We start from the raw sequence: 24,706 nt of genomic DNA on the forward strand, positions 1-24,706 counted from the left end.
ACCTTTGCCTGGGTTTGGATGTGTGGCACAGAGGGGCTGTTTGTGCTCCAGCCCACTTTTACTTTGAATCTTAATTTTCTGGGCTTCTTAAGAACTGGTTTTTACCTGTTTGAGCTGCCTGGGTAGTGCCTAGACTCTAGTTTAGCAGGTACTCCTGTTCTGTCATCTTTTGGTACTTGCTGCTGCTGACGGTAGTCTGGATAGTCTTTTTTCTCTCTTATTTTGTTTTCTCCTTACATGCCTTTTCTTCTCTGTGGCTCTTTTGAGTTGAAGGGTCCTAGGATGAGGATCCTATCATCCCAAAAAGTGCAGCTCTCCCAAGTTTCCAGTACAATGCTTTATGCCACCCCTGTGACCATTCCTGTCTCTGGCTACACAGTTGGAAGCTGCACACATGGCAAGTGCCTACTTGTTCCTGTCCTTCATGCTAACTGCTTCTTATGCTCCTACTCTGAGAACCCTTCCCAGCTTTCATACCCAGTCTTGTGTGCAAAACTACTTCAAGCAGGGCAGCTGTGTCCATGCAGCTCAGAAAGGGATCAAAAACAGTACACTTCAGGACTTGCACCCACAGTTGTCAATGGCATGCTAACCCCAAAGGTGAAGAAAAAAGAGCTCAATCTCAACAGCAAGACTGAAAGCTGATGTACCACTTGCCTTGCCCACTACCATAAGGACGGTTCAAGAACCCTTTCTGCCTCTGGCAGAACCAGAAAATCATAGAATGGTGGCAGGGACACCTTCCATTAGACCAGGTTGCTCAGAGCCCAATCAACCTGGCTTTGAACACTTCCAGGGATGGGGCATCCACAGCTTCCTTGGGCAATCTGTGCCACTGCCTCACCACCCTCACAGTAAACAATTTCTTCTTATTATCTAATCTAACCCTGCCCTCTTTCAGTTTAAATCCACTCTCCCTTGTCCTGTCACTACATGCCCTTGACAAATGTCCCTCTCCCTCTTTTTTATAACCCTTTTAGGTACTGGAAGGCTGCTGTATGCCTGATCAACCCACAGAGAAGTCTGAGACATCCTACAGCACAGTGAGTGTCTGAGCTGGGAGATGCTGGTTGTCCCCTCAGTACATAATTTCAGAGAATTCATGAGACTTCAGAACAAGGAATAACTCTAGGAAGAAGGCACTTTGCCACAAGGGCTGACGTGAGAGACACTCAAAGAGTTGGCTGTTCAATTATTTTGCTTTGAAATAACAAATACCATAAAAAAGGCCCCAGTCAGAGACAACTCACAGGACAGGACAATGAAGCTCTTGCTCTCAGCAGACAGCAGCCATGTGAAGGACTGACTGCCTGTGGACTCCTTTTCTCTGAATCTGCTGGATCCTGAAGCCATTTGATTAAAAAAAAAAACCAAAAACCAAACAAACAAAAACCCAAACCCAAACAAACAAACAAACAAACCAACACAAAAAACCCAAACAAAAAAACCCAAACCAAAACAAAAAACAAAAATAAAAAAACCAACCAACCAAACAAACAAACAAAAACCAAACCAAACAAAAAAACCAAACCAAACCAAACCAAAACCAAAACCAACCAACCAAACAAAAACCACAAGAAGAAACCAGGCCAGCTCTGTATGTTTATTCATTTAAATATTTTAAATCCCTTCCTTAAGATATGTGATAGCTTATTGCATCAGCAATTTATAACTCCTGGCTCCCTACAGCATCCTGACTGTTTATGGCTCTGTGTTATTTACTGCCTGACACTGAAATAAGAAACATTATGAAAATTTGTTAAGGAGTTATTCAGGCATCCTGGATGCAGTGCAGCAGTGTTTACATCTCTCTGATGCATCCAACCCTCCACTGCCCAACCTGCAGGCGGGGCAGCAGCGCTCCCTCCCTCCCTCCCTTGCAGCCCTTTTGCTCCTGCCACCTCCTCCTCCAAGCCCTCCAGGATGGCAAAGCAGGCACTGACTGGGCACAATCATCTTAATGAGTGGCAGACACCGATTTCACCCTGTGCCGCCCTAGGAATCGTTAATTACATCAGGAACCACCACTAAGGCAGAGCCATTCCTCCCTGTGCCTGAGCCCTCGGGGACATCCAGCCATGGGGGAAGGACAGGTGGTGCACCAGTTCGCAGGAATTATCGCAGCACGTTCTTAAAGGGCTCCACGAATACTTTTGGAACAGCAGCCCTACTCACAGATCTCCATCCATCACAGTATGTCAGACCCTCCTAGAGTGACGTACTTCAAGAACAGATACGTCTTTTTCTTTTCACCGACAGACGAAAAAAATTGTATTTTTCCTCCCCCCCCCCCCTTTCACACAAAAGTGCACTTTCCCACTCCAGACAGGCAGGTTTCCCCGTGGGCAGCCAGGGGCTCTGACTGCAGCTGGGGCGAACCGTGGCCGACACAGTGACAGGAGCCCACATCAGCTCATCCACATTAACAGACTCATTTAGGCAGCCGTCCCCCGCAGCGCCCATTAACACACATGAGAGAGTGCCCGGAGGTGAGAGCTTCACTAATCAAATGTGCTATTAAGATCCTAATCCATTTCATTAGCCCATTTCATTTGACACTTAGTGAGGCTCAGAGATGCCCTGTGCAATAGGGCTGAAGGCACACGGCCTGTCCTGTGGAAAAATAATCCTTTTTATTAGACCCATAACTCCCTTTTATCCTTTATTAGTTTATTTATCAAGCTGAAGGGTGCTGGGGATGCACGGCTCTGGCAAAGATGCCACAGATTTTCCCTTCATGTGGGAGCATGTTATGGCACGGAGTGTAAGGTTAGGAGGGATCCACAGGCAGCAGCAATATCCAAAAAAAAAGAAAAGAAAAAACACCAAACAAAACCCAAACAAAAACAAACCAGAAAAACCAAACAACCTGAAAAACAGGCCACCTGATTATTTGATCACATATTACTGGACGGTATTTTGGGATTGTTAACTAGATGACCCCCCACTGAATAGTTTGGAGACTGAAATGATTAAATACTCCGGCCTCATCTGAAATAATTTCTAATTTCTCTCTTCCTTTGATTGGCAGCCACGCGAGGTCTCCAAGTTCAGCAAAGGGGCAGGATGAGGAATGAAATACAGATTGTTCAGGAGGGTGATAAACCAGAGAGCTGAACCTGCACCAGTACATCAGGCAGAGAGGCTGATACTGCCTAATTTTCTGTACAGATTCTTCAAAACAAATGAACATGATGATGCGTGACTCTGCCTGGGAGCTCTACAAGACAGTGGGGATTATGTGTGTGGGGAAAGGTCTTGAGCTATCAGATAAGCAGGTCTTCAGTTATCAAATAAGCATTCCTAAATATATGTACTTCCCACACAGAAACACACTTGAAACTGCATTAAAACTTCATGCTATTAAAGAAACACTTTATGAAACAATAACTTTATGAAACAATAACTTTGTGAATATAATATTCATCTCAAGGACTAGGTTGTGGCAGTTCTTTGGAAATAGCTGGGGAAAATGCCTACATCTCACTGAAATGTTCCCACTGAGTAAAGCTGAAATGTTCCAACTGCAGGATTAGCAAGCTCCTACCTGAAAGCAGCCTTCTGCCTGGGGCTCCGAGGGTCCTGTGGGAGCAGTCCTGTGTGCCAGCAAGCCTTCCAGGCCGTGCACTGTCACCAAAACCTCCCCGAGCTCATCCTAGAGGATTGCTGCTGATGCTCCCTGGCAGGAGAGAGGATATGCTCGCAGCATTCAGGCTTGGTGGCAGCCTATTCCTCACTGGCCCCGTCTGGTAGGGCATGAAGCAGGGAAATGCAGCTCTGGAGCACCCTGTACCATCCTCCCCTGGCCACACAGCCCCATTGGCAGAGCCCCCAGGTCTGCCCAGCTCACCTGATTCAAGAGCATACCATTGTCCTTGGTCCAGGACAGCAGCACACACCTCAATTTCCATCCCTCAGCAACATGTGAGAGGAGAGAAAGTACAGCCTGGTGACATCCTCCTCCTCACTTTTTCTCATTGGGATTGCTACTTGAGATGGGTAAACAGGGAGAGGCCCAGTCCCCAAAGGCAGAGGTGGCAATGGAAGGGATAAACAGCAGTTGGAGCATCTCTTACAGCAGGATTCTTAGGGGGACTTGGGTCCTTTTGATAATTTATTAGCATACAGAGTCCCTGCAGCCAAAACAGCAAAGTCCCTGTTCCTTGCTCTGTTCTAACCCATTTCTTTCAAGGCAAACAATTTCTGAGCAATAGGTGGGGGGAAAAAATACTTTAAAAAGCATTTTTACCCTTAGAAATTGAATGCCATCTGCTCCCTCAGCATTGCCCAGGGCATGTGCCTCCCCCTGAGCAGCCAGTGGATGGAAGCTGGCTCCCACTTGTGCCCACCGGGACCCCCAGGCTGCCACAGGCGCTGCTGTGCTCCGTGGGGCTGCTGACAGAAAAATGGAGCTCAAAGCCGAGGGCCACATGGCTGTGCTTGGGAAAATGGTGCTGACAGAGGGAAGAAATGCACAGCACTGCTGACGGGGAGGGCAGCTCAGAGGGGCTCCAGACCCACCAGCGCTGCCCTTGGCAGTGCAGCCAAGACCAAGTGCACGTCTGGTCAGGGCTCATGTGTGAGAGCAGTGGCAACAATGGACATAGGCAGAAATGCTGAGCTGCAGCTGGAACAGGGGGAAATATCCCCATCAGCACCCTGGTGCAGGCTCCACACACCTCACATTAAATACTCACGGCATGACTGTGTGCCAGGGCAGCACCAGGAAACTTTTGACCCAGGTTATCTCTTCAAGTGCACGACAGATTGTAGTTTTAAAAAGCACTATCATCTCCAAACAAAATTAAGCATAGGCAAGAGAAAAATCCCTGCTGAGCAGTGAGACCATAAATCACTCCCATCCCTCTCCCCGCAGAGGCTGGAGCGTGGCCATGGCTGGTGGGCAGTGGAGCACTCTTGCAGAACATGTGCTCTCCAACCCCCTCAGCACTGCAATCTTCTCCCTGGGAAGTTTCACAGCCCGGTGAACCCATCCCTGTCCCCATCTCAGCTCCTGGGGGAGCAGCAGGGCTGTGCATCCCTGGGGCTGGGCTGGCTGCAGCAGCACATCCCCATAGCACCCTCACAGGGATGGCAGCTCAAGGTGACGCTGTCCCTCCCCACTGTAGTCCTTGCCCTTCCCATCCTGCAGCCCCCTCCTTCCCCACAGCACTTACAGTTCAAATCATGACACCTGGCTTTCCACCACAACACAAGTTTGTGTTCATCTCAGTGCCACAAGCCACCATCCCCCTGTCCAGCCTTGGAGGTGCAGACCCCGAGCGTGTCAATGAAAAGCTCTTCTTGACTTAGCAATACAAATTACAGCATGATATAAAGACCTATTAAAAGCTGCTTTCTAGAACAAATGCTGCCCCCATGGCTAATCAGCAGAATATTTCCTTCATTGAGAGACAAAATTAATATCACTGTTTGGCAGATCCAACGATGCCAAACAAATAACTTGCAATCGAGCTTTATTGTTACGATGCCTTTTGCTGCTGGCCTTGGCCTTGAGAGGGTAGCAATGAAAATGGGAGAATACAAATGGAAACCTGTAAGAGCCTGAAATTAATGCATGCCCTGAATCTGCAGGGAGCCAGGGATTAATAGGGAACGTGAGCGTGCACAGCACAGGCTGGCCATGCTGCCTTGTCCCCTGTGGTGGCACCCAGCAGGCAAGGGGACAGGCATAGCCTTGGCCAGGACATCTCCCCCATCCACCAGGCAGCCCAGACCCTTGGCTGGGGGCTTTACAGTGCATTTTCATTCTAAAAAGGGGTTTTTGAAGAGAGAAGACAATATGTCAGTACCATGAAAGCTGGCATTAATCAAGGGTGATAGTGTGGTCTCCTTGCCAGCAGTTAGCATTAAAAAATACATATTAGCATTTTTAATATTAATCAGTATAAACAAAAAATATACTTCTATAAAAATTATTTAGAAAGCTCATTTACTTAGAGGACACTAATGAATTAATATCACATCTCAGGGCATCGAAACATTCACGCAAAGTGAACCACCACAGGCTCGTGGTTCGCCCACACCTCACACCACACCTCGAGGCTCATCCCACAGCTGGGGTGGGACCCTCTTCTCTCATTTTGGATCAGGGGCTAATACTTCTCCAGGAGTCACAGACCACCTCATGCCAACAACAGGATGAACTTTGCTTCAGAGCTCAGTGAGTCTAAGGCTTCTTCCCACTCCCTGCTGAGCCCGTGACAGAAGTGGGCTTTTTTATGGCATTAATGGTGCAACCTGGACAAGCGACGTCATTCCAGGGCCTGACAATGTCGAGGGATGGGGTTGAGCCAGCACAAGAGGCAGCAATTTTTGTGCTTACAGAAAACACGCAGGCTTGTACCTGCCCTTCATCCCTCCCTGACAAGGAGGGCACAGCAGCAGGAGACCAGGGGGCTGGGGGACCCTCCAGCTCCCACACTATGCTCCAGGGCCACTCTGGTTCAACAGGGCATCTTAAGGCAATAGCATCCCAATAAAACATCTGACTGCTGCCTTTCCATGGCCAGACCCCTCATGCCCTGTGTCCTTCTGGGACCTGGCTGTCAGCACAGCCCCAGCACTCATTTGCTTATGGCCCAGGAAAGCTGCAAATCCCAGGTGGATGACAACAGCCTAGCAGGATTAAGCAAATTCTACACACACACACACACCCCAGCTGCTGGAGATTTTGCCAACTGAGCAGAAAATGGCAGAAAATACCAGCTTTTTACCTTGGGCTCCTTTACAAGCCCAAGAGCAGGCATAGTCCTGCTGTGCTGGCTTACCCCCCACATCCTGCTCCCTGCTGGCATTTTGGTTGTGCTCCACCGAGCCATTTGGTCTTTCCAGAGGATTTGCAGCTCTGTTCCCTCCAGAGCAGCTGTGGGCTGCTGCAAGGCAAGGGAAGCGTCCTGTGAAACAACCAGGCTGAGTTAATAAGGTCAGATGGGAGAAGGAGAGCATTAGTAGTGACTGAGAGCCTGCTTTGACACTACTCTGGTAAATCCCTTGTTTGCTTGTCTCTGATGCAGGCTGCCAAGCCCAAATATTTCTTAGCTGTACGTCATGCTAAATCAAAGCATGAGCCACCAAGAGAGCAAGGCTCCCTCCCGGCCCCACTGCCCACCCAGTCCAGGCTGGCCGTGCCTCTCTCCCTCCCCCTGCTGCCCCTCTCAGCCCCCAGGAGCCTCAGGGGATTGCTTTCCACAGGTGCTGGCACTCCCTTTGTTCATTGCCTAGATGGACCTGCACGAGGACTATTTCTTGGTGAGTAGCAGGCTCTCCAGCCCTGCAGAAGGAAGCAAACCAGAAGGACTGGAGGCAGACACTCAGATTCATACTGGGAAATAAGGTGGCACAGTTAACAACAAAGGCACCTGCCTGCAACAGCTCCTTAGTGGGACATGAAGAGATGGGGATGCTGAGGGATGATGGTGAGACTGGCAAAGACTTGTATGCACAAATCCCATTGGAGCCAGAAGCTGGGGCTGGAACAGGCACCCCCAGCCTGGGCCAGGAGCTTGCACATGAGACTGGATGCTCACACAGTTTCCACACCTTTGTCTTCCCTGCCTCCCATTTCAGAGCAGCAGGAGAATAAAACCCCTTAGGGACAGGGATCTGGCCGTGGCCTGGTGGCTGTGACACAGGGTGGGTATGAAGTGTCCGGGAGGATGAGAGGTTTCCCAGCCTAGGGGCAAGATACCATCCCTGAGGGCTTCGGCTGCCAGCTGAGGAGCAACAGTAGTGGCAGACAGCTCCATATGAGCTGTTGGCTCCAGGAGGCGAAGCGTGAGGGTGAAAGACCCAAGGCTCTCACTGCAAGTGGCTGAGGGTCAGAGGAGAGGGAGCTCAACCATCAGGCATGTGTTAACTCCCACTGAGCCTGCACCACGCTGCCACACACACATGCTCACACCAACTGCTAGCAGCTCATCCTCCAGCAGGAGCTGGTGGAGAGATCCCACAGGGAACCCAAAACACTCTAGGCTGGAAATCACTACTCCCAGCAGCTCTTATTTTTAAACATAGGTTGCAGCCGTTATTTACCAGCAGGCACAATGTTGTCAGGAGCGGTGACTGCAGATGCCACGCTTGCCTTTTGCAAAGTAAACCTCCTGTTTTGACTGCAAGCTGATTGATGCTCAGTTATTTGGGGAGGAATATTTCCAGCTACACAGTGCGAGCCAGAGTTATCAGCCAATTAAGTATTTATGGCCAATTCCATTTTCCTAGCAAGATGCTTGGAAAGCAAGCACCAGTTACATCAGAGCAAAAGGTTAAACTGTGCTCTTCTATAAACACCTCCATGCTGGCCTACAGAACCTGCACACACAGAAGTCCTGTAAAAGCTTCTCTTAAGGCTATGCTTGAAAGCACTCCATCACCAGAGAGTGTAGTTCAAACACTGCAGCAGTAACTCAGCCTGTCTTCAGTGAAGCATCACCAGAATACGAAGACAAAACTCTGAGTTCCACAAAGGAGACTTATCTCTGATGGGGTTTTTCAAAAAGACAGGCTGAGCTGGGAGCTGTCACCAGGTGAACATTTGGGACACCTCTTCACTGCCTGACCCTTGTCAGGTGTACCCCACTACCACGTGCAGCATCTCTGCCAGGTACTGATTTAACACTGGTTTCCTGCTTTTCCAACATGGGCCACTGCCTCTAATAGACTCCTCTCTCCCTAACATCACTTAGAAACCCTGCATCCAAACCCAAACTGTAGCTTCTGCAAAAAAGCAGAAACCAAACCAAACCCTGCTGCCTGTCTCAGATGTTCAGACAACATCACCATGAGCCTTCTCCCACCACTCAACAACCAATTGCACACAATGTAACACTCAGCTTCCCCAGTGATACCCACTCTTCTTTGTTCAACTCCATCAACAATTTTAGGGCAGATCCCCGCTTTCACAGGGAGATGTACAACCACCATGGTGATATGGCAAAGGATAAACCTCTTAACAGCTCTTGTCTTTCCTTCAGCCTGCAGTGGGTTGTTTACAACACTCCCCAATTCCTGTGAAGTAATGTGCAACATTTACCAAGCATGCAGTAGCCTCCTTGAGTCATCCTCCGCCTGTCACAGCATCTGCCAGAGACCAACCAGTCACTTGGCTACTGGTTGTCACACAATTCCCAGGGCAGCCATTACCACTTCTGCAGCATCCCCGACTCCTGATGCGGGGCCAAGCCCTGGTGACTGAGGGGGCCACTGCAGCCTTTAAAACTGCTGGGCTCTGATGGCAGGTGAGAGAAGTCAGCCTGAACAAATGCCACGGTAACAGTATGAGGTGACAAACACCTATTTGTTCATAGGTTATATCCCATTAAGTGTGACTGTGGTCACCCAGCTCACTTTCCTGCTCTCACTACTGCTGGTGTTAATGCAGGGGTATCTTCTTAGGCTTTCAAGTGATATTTACCACACAGCATCTCCCACCAGTAGTGGAGAGACAGCTGATGCCTGGCCAAGCTCATGAAGGCTGGAAAGCATCTGTATTTCAGGTGTATTAATATGCCTCCAAAGCCATCAAAAGTTGTGTGACCAGTCACCGAGGCATGACCACGACATGACCCTGTGTGTCCAGTTCCTGTGATATTAAAAAGACAGCCTTCACAGGAAAACCACCCTCCAAAATCTGATGCATGAAAGCACCAAGCCCTTATAGTACCTCCTGCTTTGTACTCTCTGTGCTGGTGCTGAGAAGAGGGGCAAAGGAAAGAGGAGGTCACAGGTATTGGTTTTAAAACCACTGCCAGCTCAAAATGCCCCACTGACCTTCAACAGGGACTGCAGAGTAGCTGCTCTGGTTTAAGCTAATTGGTACCTGAAACAAAAGGCAGTGGAAAATTGGTGTCAGAAAATAAAAACTGTACTTGCCTATGCCCTTAGTGCAAGGTGTCCACAGCACGCAACACCAGCACAGCCCCACAGGTGGAAAGCTGCCTCAGCTGCAGCCCCTCTCGATGTAGAAGCCAGAACAAGCAGCTCCAGCTCCCACTGGCTATCCTGACAGCTTCAGTGGCTATGTCAGGCAGCTTATGCCTTCTGTGAGTCACTGTAGGCACTTCTATACATCACACACACACATACACAGACATACTGAGCACTGCCATTCTCGATGTTCCACCAGAGAGAAAAACACTTCTTCAGGATCAAGCAGGGCAAAGACACTGCTAGTTGTGGTCTCTGATGAGGCAGAGTCCTTGATGAACACACTGCACAAAGTGCACAATGACAAGAGTTGGTAATCCGAAGTAAGTCATTCCATAAATGACTACTGTCAGTTCAAGGGGACAGCAGCATAATACATCGTGGCATTCGGCATTAAGCCAACCCTGATAAGCCACAGCAAGGCATGAGCTAGACCTGCACTTGAATCTGAGTGTTCTTGCCATGCTCAAGAATATCTGCACACTCTTCTCTGCTGAAAATCTCAGGAGAACAAAGGGTCTTCTGAGGGCAATGTTTTTAAACTGAAATGTGATGCAGTATGAAAATTTCCTTTTATAAAAGCTAAAGGAGGATATGAAATTCTCAAAGAGAGATAGATTGGTGCTGCCACTCTTCTTAGTTCTAGGATATACTGTTTCTCTCCCATTCATGAATAATTTTCTGTGAAACCTGTGTCTGAGTAAGTCCTCTTGTACATTAAATATCAGCAGCCTGGATCCAACACCCACCCAAAACTGAGCCAGCCTGAACAGTTCTGAGCTTGGTACCCTTCACCCACAGAGATGGTCTGGAAAGCAGAGTGGTGTGCATTGGCTTTTTAAGGCCATTGATATTCTTCCAGGAGCAGCAGCTGGGTCTGGAAGCATCTGAAATTTCCTTGAAGAGATCTGAGCCTTGTCCACCCACCCCACCTGGACATGGTCTCCCCGTGGAGCAGCAATAGCACTGATGCCTGGAAGTAGGTCCTTAAAGGTGCTTACCTTTGCCTGCTGAGAGCCAACTGGCAACCAGTGACACCCCTGAGCTGGGGTAGCAGACAGAAATCCAGATGGAGGAGAGCCCACTGCTCGCAGCAATTCACAAATGAAAAGCAAACTGGTTTTTTTAAAATATATTTATTCCTGAAAGTGCACAACCAGAATATAACAATATTCCTTGGTGAAAGCAAAATAGAAAATGGTAGGAAATGAAGGTCAAGGGAAAAACATTTGCATGTTCCAAGGGAAGAAGTCTCCAGAGACAGAACTTGGAGACTCCTCAAGCTTGGAAGTTAAGGTCATATTTCTACACCACAGAAATTTCCGATAGCAGATCCATAACTTATGTATCTCATTGTGACTCATAACTTGATGGAATGGGTTTCTAGTTTGTTCTCTCTGAGAACACAATTATTTCAAGTGCATCACACCAGTAAATGAAATTGGTGCACTGCTTTATTTATTATTAGGCATTTGTTTTTCTTTATCATGACTGCATTATAGCTGCCACAAATACTCAAACCAGCTGAATTGAAACAGCATATTTTCTTGAATATTTCCAATCCCTCTAAGCCTTGGTACTTTACATGTTCTCCAATACTTGGATTTTTCTGACTAATGAACTCTTCTATTTGCTGGAAAATATTGAATGCAATTAGTACTTCAGTGCACAGCCTCAATGTATGCTGTGCCTAGCAGCTGAGCACTGTAAAAGAGCACAGTGCTTGGCAGAAGAATCCCAAAGATAAAAGGGAGATTTATGCACACTCCCACCAAGGCCTAATGCAGAATTTAATTGGTAAGGTTGGCAATAAAGGGGCTGCAGAGAGAGCCACAAAGGTTATGGCCCCAGTGCAAGTCACAAAGCAGTAACAAGTTATGATTCCCAGGCTAAAAGATCAGAACTTACATTTGGTTCCTCACCTCGCACTCCCCCATGCCAGGCTGCACAGAGTGTTCTCATCATGTCAGCCTATTCCTTTGCTCTTCTCAGACCAGCTTTATCTCCTCAAGGGGAGATACAAATCACTCCATCCAACCCTTCTGCAATTGCATCCAGCCTGTGCCGGCACTCCTCCCGCAGCTGCTCCAGCTCTCTCTGCAGGCTGGCCTCTCTCATCCGCAGTTCTCTGATCACCTCTGTAGCACTGACAGCTGAAACAGGCTCCTTGGATACACACTGGCCAAAGCCTGTTTTGCTGGCAGGATGTTTGCTCCTCAACACCAACCTGTACAAACCGTGCATTTTATATTTTTTTTGAGCGCAAAGGCGTGTAAGATCTAGCAGTTTTAGTTCAACACTTTCCTGTATCTTTCTAGCAGTGGCAGAGAACCCCTCCTTCTGTAGTTCTTCCTCTCTTGCCTTCACCTGTAGAGAGAAGAAAAAAAAACAGGAGGGGAAGAGTATGGTACATTTCTGTGAAAAAAAATCCTCCCACCAGGAAACAACACAAAATGTCATGTTTGGACTAGGATGTACCAAAAAGAAGAGCCAACTGTGAGTACAAACTAAAGCGTGTGGCAGTGAAAACTGAATTAAGCTAACATGTGCTTTCTATCAGGCAGCAGCCTCAGTAACCAAAAAGCTGCCTGTAGCCATTTGTTTGCAGATTCACAGTCCATCAGCCTCTCCACTGATGACTACCACACAAGGGCTCTGCATGCTTCCCTCTTACTGAGGAGTGGGTGGTTTGGCTTCAGAGCAAAACACACGGAGCAAAAAGGGGGACCCAGCAGAGCAACCTTCATCACTGTTGTGCTTTAAGCCACCAGGCTGTCATAACAGATTAATTGCCTTGTGAATAACAGCATTATTTCAGTTTGCAAATGCTTTCTGCATTTGGCAATGCTAAAAAGTAGGGATGACAACTGTAAGTTAGCAATTCCTTCATTCTCAATTCCCATTATGGGGTAACAATTAGGAAAAGGAAAATAATGGACCAGAGACAAAGAACTAGAGGCCAAGACAAAAATGAGTACCAGGCAGCACACTTTCAGTGAAGATAGACCCCAATAAAACAAAAGCTTTTCTTTGACAGAATCACAGAATGATAGAAGCCATAGTATTTTCTGGGATTTCTCCAAAGCATTTGACTTAATGTTCTCTAACAATTTGAGTTGAACAACTTGCAAGATGGTAATTGCCTTGCCAATTTTACTAGTGGATTAAATATGAATTCAGTGACTCATCTCAAAATGCACTTGTCAGTGGGGAAACATCGCTAAGAAGAGGCACCCTACTCAGGCCTTCAGGGAAATGGTTCTTGGTCCAATGGGATTTTCTGTTTCTGCTATGGCAACAAGCTGCCAAATCAGTTCAGCCAAAAAGCAGCAAAGTTTCAGAAAAGGGATGCTGCCTCTGCAACCTGCACAAATCCTAGAGCTCTCCTGAGACTTGTGTGCAGTTCTGGAGTTCATGCTTCAGAAAACCACAGGGAAACAGAGAGTAGGATTCAAAGGCAGGTCACCCAATGACCCACAGCTCAGTAAACAAGCTTTAAGAGTATGAAACTTCAAGAGTTCAAAATACCCCATTTATGGAGACAGATATATAATTAGTTTTAGTTTCGTAAAAGAAAGTGGAAAAGAAGGTGGTGAGAGATCAGACTGCTGACAAAGCCATATGAAGATCAAATGGATGAAAATTCAAGTTAGATATTCAGCTTCAGAGTAAGACATTGTTTCCTACTGTGAGGATAATGAACCATGAAATGCTTCACTGCAGCTCCAGGGATGAATCCTTTGGCCAAAGCTCAGCTCAGGTCAAGCTCAGTGCTAATGATACCCCTTCCAGCCTTAAAACTGCTCTGCAACCCCTCCCATTCCTGGCCGCGGGTGAAGCTGAACAACTCCTTGGGGTTTTAAATCTGCAGATCTGCATTAAGATATCGGCACTTCATGCATTAGGGCTTTGACAAGTTCCCTGTAAAGTCAGAGATATTTTGGCAGCTCTCTGAAGCACCAGAGATCAAGCAGAGCTCAAAGCAGCCACAGCTGCAAGGACAAGAGTCCTAAGGTAGAAAAGCCCCTTCGCCTTTGCCACCATCAAGCTACAGCTGCTCAGAGTCAAACCAGCTGCTGTATCTGGAGAAAAAGGGCTTTTTTCCATAGATCAGTGGGGAAGGTTTTACTACCGACACAAGTTCAGAAGCTTATAAAATACAGGGGATCAGTCTACATTCTCTAACAGGTGCAAGGTGCAGGTGTAAGGACTGCAGTCACAGTCAAATTTCCCCACTGACACCAACTTCATCAGGGCTTCACTCACTCATCCCACATCTTCCTTCAGAGTATCTTCATGAGTTTTGCAGCCAAGTAATTAATCCTCTCCATAGTCTTCTGATGAGTTATTGTCACCCCTCAGCCTCTGCTTAAAAAAGATTAAGAAAATCAATCAAATCAGAGAGGGAGTAAATTTCTCTGAATTTTTGCTAACACATTAAAGGCTTTATTGATGCAGAACCATCTGTTAAAGGAGACCTCTGTTGATTAAGGCATTTGAATAGAGAATTGAAGCTGAGAGAAGTCTATCTTTGTCTTTGTCCAAGAACCAGGGGTCCCTCTTTATCATAATCCCCAAGGAATCCCAGGACATCTCTTGCTGTTGGCTAAAAGAATATCTGAGATCCAATTCTCTAACACCGCTTTAGAAGGAACAAAACCGAAAAAATAAATTCAATGTTATCTAGTCTCCCCACAGCCAATGAATAAATGGAAAATTATGTTTGCACAAAGTGGATTTAACGCTGGAATCCAGGATGGGAAAAATTTCCAGTTACTTACAAATAACAACATCACTCAGCAAACAGAGCCCACAAAATGTTATTTATTTCTCGCATTAAACTCAAGCAGAAACAAAGTAGGGCTGTATAAAAGCATTCTTAATGAAACATAGGTTTTCATGCTTTCCACTGGTCAAAAATGGAGAATTTTAATAATATCATACACGAGGCACATGATGGAGGAGCAGCATGCTCCTCTTAGCACTAAGTGCATTGAGTTCTAACTCACAGGAATAGTAGGGATAAGAATTACTATACAGAAGCAGGAGCAACTGTAAGGACAGGAAAAACAGCCTTACAGTCAGGGAAGTGTAATAAATTCCTACATCCGAGGATCAGAAGGGTGTTGCACATACTATCTTCTATAAAGAGGACCAGTATTTCCTGGGATAACATTAGGTAAATTTAAGAAGGAAAATTTTCAAATTAATGAATATGAAACAAGAGAACAAGTTCAGCAAAGCACTATTTATTTCCTATCAGAACAATCTGGAGCTGGAAAGCTACCTCCCCTTCTTTCCTACACTGTTCTTCCTGGAAGGTTCTGCAGCCATATGTATGGCCACAAATATATTCTTGTTGCAGTTTATAGATTTCAATTGCTAAAAATCTCTGAGGGTTACCTTCAAGCAATATCCTTTACTCTTCACATCCTGAATGCTTGTGAAAATACTCAATAATCTCCTCCTGTATGGTTAATTGATGCTCTCTAACAGCTTGCTGTCTCCCATTAGTCAGCACACAATGATTATTCTCCTCTGCAAAACAATCTCAGTAGACCACTTTGTATTAAACAAACATATTGTAAAAGATTAGGAGCCTCAGCATTTTGTGCCTGCCCATTTCTATCCCACAGTCTCTGCCTTTCAGTCTCAATCTACCAGCCGGAATTTGAATTCCCAATTAGGTGCGTAGGGCTGTCTGACAACTGCTGCACATCCTCTCCAAATAAATACAACAACATGATAATCATCGTTTCCACTTCTACAGAATCAGCCTCATCCCAAAGGGAGCTGGTGCACTTTGAGAAAATCCACTCCAAATGTAGAGGGAATCAACTGATGAAGAATCAGCATCTTCAAAATGACACATATCCCACTCTGCAGCGGGTACTGACCTGGTTAGTTGTTCACAGCAGAGCAGCCACTCACAGACACTGAGTCCATGGCAGTGTGCTGTCCCTCTGTGCACTCCAGCATTAACATACTCTACCAGATTTCACTCTCCCAAGACCGTGATAAGCGAGCAGGAACCTCCCATGGCACACAGGCATCCTCACCAACTCTACAAGGGCTGTAGATGGAGAGATACCATGAGTGCACACTGAGGCAAATACTCCTGCTAGGTTCCTTCCAGCTCTTCACCTCACCCTGTCACCAACCACTGTTTGGGACAGGACAGTGGTCAAACTGCCCCAAGTGCTCGTAAATGTTTTCCTTTCAATAACTTCAGTCTTCAAAAGGTATTAGAAACTAAAAGCCAATGGGAAAACTATAATAACTTCCATGTTCTAAGGAGAAGCCAACAAGCTAGTGGAGTTGCAGATAGCAGGATTGCTTCTTAGATCAGACTGAAAAGGGTCCAAAGTTACAGACAGCCTGTGCTGCCTTTCCCAACCAAACCTGGCACAGTGCAAGGGGTTGCAGTGTGCACGTGCACAGATAATGCTAGCAGATTCTCCTACAGGAATATGCAAAGGAATAAGCACCATAATAAAATAGATCTCTTCAACATTAGCTGGAGAGTGGGCAGCTGCCTTCTCATTCCTGACAGAGTGGGATCAAGCCAGGCAAGACATCCATCAAGTGTGGAAAGGATTTACCATCTCCCCAGGACATCATTATGACAGATGCTGCATTTCCAAAAACATTCAGGCTGACATCTGATTGAGGAAAATGGCCAAGCCAAACCAGAAAAGGATGGGCTCAGTAGAATTGGAAAGGGGAATATCCAAAGGTGAGGCACATCCAAAAAACAAGCTGAGCAGGCAGCTTGGCTCAATCCCCACCACAGTGAATTAACTTTTGCACCAATGCACATAAGGGACTTCAAGCCTGCAAACACTAACGAACATGATGAATTTCCCCATCACTTCATCATCCCTACCTTCTCTGAATGTCTTCTAACCAAAGATACCACTGGCTGTCCTTTTCATCCAGACAGCTATCCCAGCTATTTTCAGTCCTGGGAATCCTCTGGCTTTGTATAAATCTTACAACAATTAGTTCAGTGGACAAATCACGGAAAAGGTAACATGTCACACATTTTAAGTGAGCTGCCTTCCAGTTTCTTTGCATGTTCCATTGTTTTGAGGCCAGAACAGTAATATACAGATTCACCTCCCCTTGACACGTAATAATTTGTCATATGGACTGCCCCAGTCTTTCCACTGCCCATCTTGTGAAGCTCCACTTCCATCAGTGGCTTAAGATGCTCTACACATCTAGCTCACTGATCTCTCCTCAAAGAGAAGAACATCCAGCCCCTCAGCTCCCTCACATTTGCCTGCACCTTTCTGGTCATGAGCTTCCCAGAGCTTTGTGTTTCATTCTGTGGTGCTCGGAAACATCCCAGAGGGCCTGATCTCTCTCACAGTATTAATAACCCACAACTGAAACTGCAGTAAAAGTTACATACAAAATAGTTCTCTTTCTGCTAAGAAGCAAGCTGAACATGAACTTATTTGGAGGGAATTTTACCAGCACGCAAGAGATGCTAAGAGATCTAGGTAACCACATCATGTTACTTAAATAATTTCCAGTAATGACCTAGGAAAATTGACAATCTTCCAAATGCTGAGAGTGAACATTTCAACTTGTTAAACCTTCACGTGGCAGCCTGAAAGCCTCAGAAAGCAAACTGAATGCTCTGCCTCACAGTTACGAGCCTGAAGGAAGCCACTAGCTAGTGATGGAGGTTTAAAAAGCAGCAGCAAGGAAAGGTCCAAACACCTACTTTGAGGAAAAGAGTGGGGAGAGGCACAGGAGCATTTCCATTTTATGATCACGTTGTTGCCAGCTTCAAAGAAGGAACAGAGAACCAAATGGCTGGAGTTCCTTTAGAAGCAGATGATAAAGACCAGAATCATGTCATTATTTTTAAGTCACAATCTCTTCATATTATTCTAAGGATTTTGTAGAAAATGGTTATAAGAGTATCACTCAGAAAATCACTCTTCAGAAAAGCCTAAAAATGGTCCATTTTCTGTTTCCAGTCCTATCTGTGCACTCATCTCGTATTTCTCTCATGAACAGGGAGAAGACCCCACATGCATACAGTATGAAACACAAATTATCCTTGCCATGCTGTACAGATACTACAAACTGCAATGCCTGCCTCTGCCAGAAAAAACAGTGCAGCTTGCTCCTTTGTGCTTCTACTCACAAAGAACAAACAGGAAAATCTCAGATCTTGTCTTTTTGAGTTGGAGAATGAAAGGAAATTAGGAAATATAAATGGATGCAATATCCAAGCCACGAAGTCAGGCTCCTTTGCTATCAGGGCATAATAATCCAACACATTTCATAAACTCATCTAGTTCCTCTGAAAACACTACAGAGCATTTTAACTTGCAGAATTTTTTACTCCTAAAGGAAGCTCATTCCCAAGCTTTATTTTAAAGCTATCACGTCTAAGATGGCCCCTGAAGTGAAATATTACATGCTTGGAAACAGAAGATTAATGAGGGGTCAGCCTGCATAAATAGAAGAGACCTGCAAGGCCAGCGGGAGCATTCACCTGCCTGGCTTTGAACAGCTCCACAGCACATTGCAAAACCCCAAGCACGGGTTCCCCAGCCTAGAGGAGCTGCCCAGAGCTCCCAGTCTCCCTGTAAACTGAGCAGACTCTCATTCAACACACAAGTATCAATTTCAGATAAAGGTCTGTAGGTAAAAAATGGAAGTGGGATAAGCATGGAGATACTGGCACTGCTCAGAGCTGCCAGCATGGATGCTGTGCACAAATCTTGACAGCTGAGCACTGGAAACCAGGCATGGCAAATTGAGGCTGGTTTAGGAGTTTTCAGTTTCCACAGTGCAAGCCAGGTCAGTCCAGGGGCTGAACCTTGCAAATATTTGTCTTTAATCAGTACACCCTGAATAACACTTTCTAAAGGATCATTATTTATACGTTGTATTGCCTTACGGTTTATATCTAGTGTTTTTTCCACCAGCACCCCCAAGGAATGCCTTTCAGAGCTGCAATCCCAGCTGACAGTCTATTCAGGATACAGAAAACAGGATACACAAAACAGGATAGAGAAGGATTTGCAAACTCTTTTTAAGAAAAAGTCCTCCTTGTCATCACTGAAAAAACAGCATCAAGTACAAGAGAAAAGAGCAAAAGGAAATGATAAGCAAAAGTATCAATAACGTATTAGGGGGAAGAGCAGAGTCACTATAAGCATAGCAGAAACATCTCTAAGTATTAAATAAGAGTGGAATACAATCAGAATAGTCACAGGGATCCCACAATTCCCACCCACAACCACTTTATGCTCCCATACAGGAATTTCCTGGCTATAAAACACACATTCTGCACCTTGCTGCACACAGAGTAACACTGAGAAACAGCATCGTGGTCTGCCTGTGAGAGAAGATGTCCAAGCAGAGTCCCAAAGATCACTAGGGACAGAAGAGCTGAACATGCCAGCATTGCTGTTCCCCGTGTTTCTCACTGTACAGAACAGAAATCAATAACCCAAGAAGTTTGTGTGTCCCCAAAGACATAAAAATAAAGTCTTTTTCACACATAAGTACAGTGAGGACTTTACAGTTCTTTAACAATAAACAATAATTTGGCTGGGCACCATTTTTTTTAACAAAATTCTTCGGTGTTTTTTTTTTTTTGAACAATGATGGTTAAGGATATGACAAATGCTTTCCCCTTCCTTAGCTGTAGACAGTAACCCACTCAGCCTCAGAGGAACAGAGAAAGGCACCATTTCAAGGGATGCTGTAAAAGCATAATTGACAAAATCAAATGTGGCAGCTCCTACTGCTGGGAAAAATTACAAAGCAGGGGGGACAGGACCCTGCAGAGCAGGAAAATCAGGCCCCCAAAATCATCTAAAGCCATTTGCTGCTTATACACAAAAGTCCACAAGTTAAAGCAAAACTAATATCTGCAATCAGCTGTTCTGGAAACACTACAACACTGAGTAAGCAGGTGTTTTACTATAAAAAAATACCTTACTCTAATTTCAAATTCATGTCCTATAGTAACTTGCCCAAATGTAATTTTAAACCTTTAAGAAAGCTACAGAGTTAGTACTGCAGCTCTATAAACCTTGTCTTGTCGAATCAAGCTTCTCTGCTGTAAGCTTTCAAAGGTTTTAATTTGCTGCAGCAATTTCTACACACTAAAGAGTAACTAGTTTAAAAAGCTGAAAACCATCACTTGCTATTTTAAAAGCTGAAGACTTCCCACGCTGTCCTGCCTAAATGAGGTTTCTTTCTTCTGGTGAGATCCTTGATTGTACACAAAGACATCTGAAATAGCCCATTTAATACCAATTTTCATGCATTTATGGATTAAAGTCATAATAAACTGTTTGAATAGTCTAACCTACTAAAAGCACAAGCTACAGTATCTCACCTGGTAATTTCTGCAATGTTCTGCTACTTCTTGGTAAACTACAGGGTTTCTTGTAGAAACATATACTTTAGGGGTTTTAAACACAGGCTCCAGCTCCCTATCACTGCATTACCTCAGCAGTGAAATACATTTATAGTTAAAAATATGTCCCTTCTCAGCAATTCCGCCTCAGCCACTATGTCTTCTTTTACCATCTTTCATCTATTACCCTCGAAATTCCTCTTCTGCTTAAGAACCTCCAGAACACGATCCAGCTATGAACTTTGCCCTGGTTAAATTACACTATTCTCACTTCTCAAAGAGCTGGACCAAATTAAATCCCTTATTACCCCTCCTTTAATCCTTTCCAATCTTTCAAGCATTTGTGAGGGTGGTATAAGTGGAGCCAACACATTTCATTAAGCTCTGAATTGTGATCTATATCTTATCTGCCCAGTGGCAGACAGCAACATTTAGTTGCCAATAACCTAACAACTCTTCCATAACCCATTACCCTCTATTTCCTAAGGCCACGAAATGGAAAGGTTTGCACATATCCAAAACCTGATGCTGTAGGCAGATCAAACTCATTTGAAGTACATATTTCTTACTAAACCCACACCCCAGCAACAGTAAGAAACTCAAATAATTTCTTTCAGCTTAACAATAATTACAACAGCTAAAACAAAATTTCACCTTACTATAATTAGTAATTTCTAACACTCTTTATTAGCTCAGCAGGAGGAAAAAATCTCAGGCCTTTGGAATTGGTGGTGAAGAAATGAAAGGGGTGATCCCGAAGTAATACTGATGGGGCCATTATTTGTACCATAACCTATGAAGATATTTTAGAAGGGTTGTAAAGCTGAGCTATAGCAACTGACAGAAGATGTAATTATACAGGCAGCTGCATTCCAAATTTTGCCCGAGATCTGCAATTTCCTGCAATTAGAAAGGAATGTGTGCATCTCCAGTCTTTTGCATTTTAAGGCAAGACATTCACTATCAGAATGCTAACTCCCAGGCACACATATGTCATTCCAAAACAAAATGAACGGGAAGCCAAGGAGATGCCAGGTACCTATTTTATCTAGAAATAGATCTTTTAACTGGGGGAGGAGTCCTCTGAGAAGAAACTAAAAATAAGTTTTAATACCCAGAACGTACATAGCTGCATCTGACAGAAAGGGCTGCCACAGTCTGGCAGGGCACTGCTGCTCTGTTTCAATTATACATCCAATGCTGCAAAGCACTTCCTAAGCCTTCAGATCAACATTCACACTGTTCTCCAATGGAAAGCTTTTAGATAGCAAGGAAGCACAGTAATGGAAAGTTAGATGTTAATTAAAGCATCTAGATGACAGAATTTCATAAAGAGGAGTGACCTCTTCTTGTCTGAAAGGATAACATATTTTTGTTGGCTTTGTTTGGTTTGTTTTGAGGGCTTTTTGCTTTGTTCTTGTTTTTGATTTGGGGTTTTTTTTAAGATATTCCAATAGGTCTGTATTTAAGACTCATGTATCTAAACAGACTGATGGAAGTCAGAAAAGTCAATTTAGCTTAATATAAAGAAAAAGTATATGGGATTAGGAAAACAGGAAAGAACAACATTAAGATTTTTCAGGGACTTTACCAGCAAAATACAAATATACCTCCAAATATCAACACAAAAGCTCACGACTGATAAAAGCATTGCCTGTGTGCTGAGCTTACAAATAACTATGACACAGGCAAAGCCAAGGGGAAATTAATCCTCTTTGGCCTCAGAGCAACTGAACTCTATGACAGCTGCACCGTGAGCCTGTGTGAGCAGACTTGCTTACAGTGAGGGCTTCACCCAGCTCTCCTCCTGTGCTGGAGCTGCACTGGTCTACCCTAAAAGAGATGCACAGAGGCAGCTCCTTCAAGAATAGCCTTTAGGTTGGATTGCTTAAGGACATACCTGAGGCAAACAGCCCAGAACTCAGGCAGCTATGCTGAAAGCCTCCTGAGACACATTCCTCCTCCACAAAGCTATAAAAATGTATCCTGGCTCAGGGGAGACCTTATTGTTCTACACAACTACCTGAAAGGAGGCTATAGACAGGTGGAGGTTGGTCTCTTGTCCCAGGCAACTAGCGACAGGACAAGAGGAAACAGCCTCAAGCTGTGCCAGGGGACGTTTAGGTTGGATATTAGGAAAAATTACTTCATGGAAAGGGTTGTCAAACACTGGAACAGGCTGCCCAGGGAAGTGGTTGAGTCACCATCCCTGGAGGGATTTAAAGGACGTGTAGATGTGGCACTAAGGGATGCAGTTTAGTGGTGTGCATGGCAGTGCTGGATTGGACTTGACAATCTTAGTGGGTTTTTTCCAATCTAAGCAATTCCATGATTCCACGATTCTATTCTATGATATTTTTGTACACTTTGTGCCTGAGCTTTTGGCACATGTAATTTGCTTTTCCACTGGTTAACTTTTGAGGAGAACAACTGAAATCAAATAAAAAAAATAGATGGGAGTCAAAAATGTTATGCTATTGCAACAACGCTGCAGAACCAGACAGGGACAAATCTTAAAATAATAAATGGTCCTCAAAGAAACTTCTGCATCACCTCTGTTCACCCGAAGAGGATTCCAGCACAAAAAGAGCAGATATGAAGCTTCAGCAAGAGCATACAAGAAGATGATCAGAATCACTGTGCTCTGGAGCCAAGAGCTCATCTAAAACTTTACAGCTTCTTCCCAAGAAGGCTGCCACTGCTCTAAAGAAGTGGGACAGCTCCAAGCAGGAATACCAAACTTCCAGATTCTTTACCATCAGCTACAAGAAGACAGTTCATACTTGTGAAAGTCCCATATGCCACACAATTCTGAATGCAGACCACAGGGAATAAGAGAAAAACACCTACTTCCCTCTCTCTTAGAAATCTTCAGCATTTTGCAGTAATTAAAAAAGTTTCATTCTAACATTCCAGCCTTTCATAATGCATTTCTTTTTAACTGTAGTTTTATCTCCAGACTTTCGCAAATCCTTGAATTTAATTAGAAGATCACACAAATTGTAGTAGTAATAGGCACATAGTGAAAATATATGATACAGAACCCAGAATATGTAAGTAATTCAGACACTTGCAGAAAAGCTGCAGGGCTATTTTGAAAAAGACCCTGACAACTACAAATTACAAAGGAAGGCAACAGACAAGTATTGCTTCGTATAATAAATTGCTCACTTACTTTTCAATTTGTTCTACCAAACTTTTATCTTGGGCAGCAGAGACAAACACTGATGATAGATCATCTCAGATCTAAGTGGCTTGCAGAGGCTTGGAGGGTCCCACTTTGTTTTAAGAAGACCTTTATCACTGTGCAACATAAAAGTAACCCCTTCAGAAAGAGTGCTGCTTGTGCCTTGCACTTCTCTATATCACCCTGCTTTGGGAGAACAGGATGGGAAACAAATTCAAGCAATGTAGTCCCTGTATAAACAGCCAAAACAAGGAATGTTGATGCAAATCACTCCTAAATACAGAGATGAGAGGAAAGTATTACCACCTAGTCATACAAATTTTCAGAAAAGGTTTTTTCTTAAGCAAAAAGTACCAAAAAACCCAACCACCCCTCCCAACTTTTAGGGAATTTCTTCACCCCCAAACCGTTTTGGTTTTCAGTTAGAAAACACTTCCTTGTCCCCTTCAGGGGCTTTGCATGACCACTGCAGAACCTCCACCAGCACCCTGCCCTGCAGCTCTTCTCCCTGCTTTTGGGAGAGGCAGGAGCAGTGCATCCAGAGCAGCAAAGGTCACTCCAGCAGCCCAGCCTATCCACAGCTATAGCAGGAGGCAAAAGAACTTTGACTCCCAGGTAGAGATTCGTCTACTGAAAACATTTTTTCAGCGTCTCAATGAAAAAGCAGACATTTCCTAAAGCCACTACTCTTGAAGTGCATTCAGCAGTTTCTCTTATTATCTCACCATCTGATGGTGAGTAGCAGCTGTAGGTGGATGTGAAGCTACTTGAATGGCCACTGTGACTCTTTCAGCAGTCAAAGGCCAGGCCGGACAGCTACCCTGAAAGGAGAGAAATCAAACAGGTCTCAGGGTTTTGAGAGAGCCAGTAAGAGGAAGAGCTGAAAGCAGTGAGTTCTGAGCTCAGAAGTGTACTAAAGCTTTATTTAGATGCATCTCTGGCTGGAAAGAAAGTATGTGACAACACCAAATTACAGACTTACTTTTTATGTCAGCTCTTCTAAAAGCACAAGGGACAAAGACACAGAAACCAGTTGGATACTTTTTCCTCTTCTGATCAAGTACCCTTGATTTCAGGCAGACGACTGAGAGAACAAGGCCAAGGTTTCAAGAAAAAAGGAAACAAAGTTAAGCTTTGAATGTATAAATGCAAACAGTCCTTCTAAAAACACCTCT

At 44.8% G+C, this 24,706-nt stretch overlaps 1 protein-coding gene across 1 annotated transcript in view; it reads right to left on the minus strand.

Moving 5' to 3' along the window:
* Positions 1–11,071: 11,071 nt before the first annotated feature.
* The window catches only part of TEDC1 (tubulin epsilon and delta complex 1), a 69,554-nt gene continuing 55,919 nt past the window's right edge, over positions 11,072–24,706 (minus strand). The window contains exon 8 of the mRNA XM_032696760.1: positions 11,072–12,312. Coding sequence (XP_032552651.1) covers positions 11,953–12,312 — 360 coding nt within the window. The 3' untranslated portion in view covers positions 11,072–11,952. The remainder of the gene's footprint in view (positions 12,313–24,706) is intronic.

This window comes from Chiroxiphia lanceolata, chromosome 9 (genome assembly GCF_009829145.1).
Source record: "Chiroxiphia lanceolata isolate bChiLan1 chromosome 9, bChiLan1.pri, whole genome shotgun sequence".
Taxonomy (NCBI): Eukaryota; Metazoa; Chordata; class Aves; order Passeriformes; family Pipridae; genus Chiroxiphia; species Chiroxiphia lanceolata.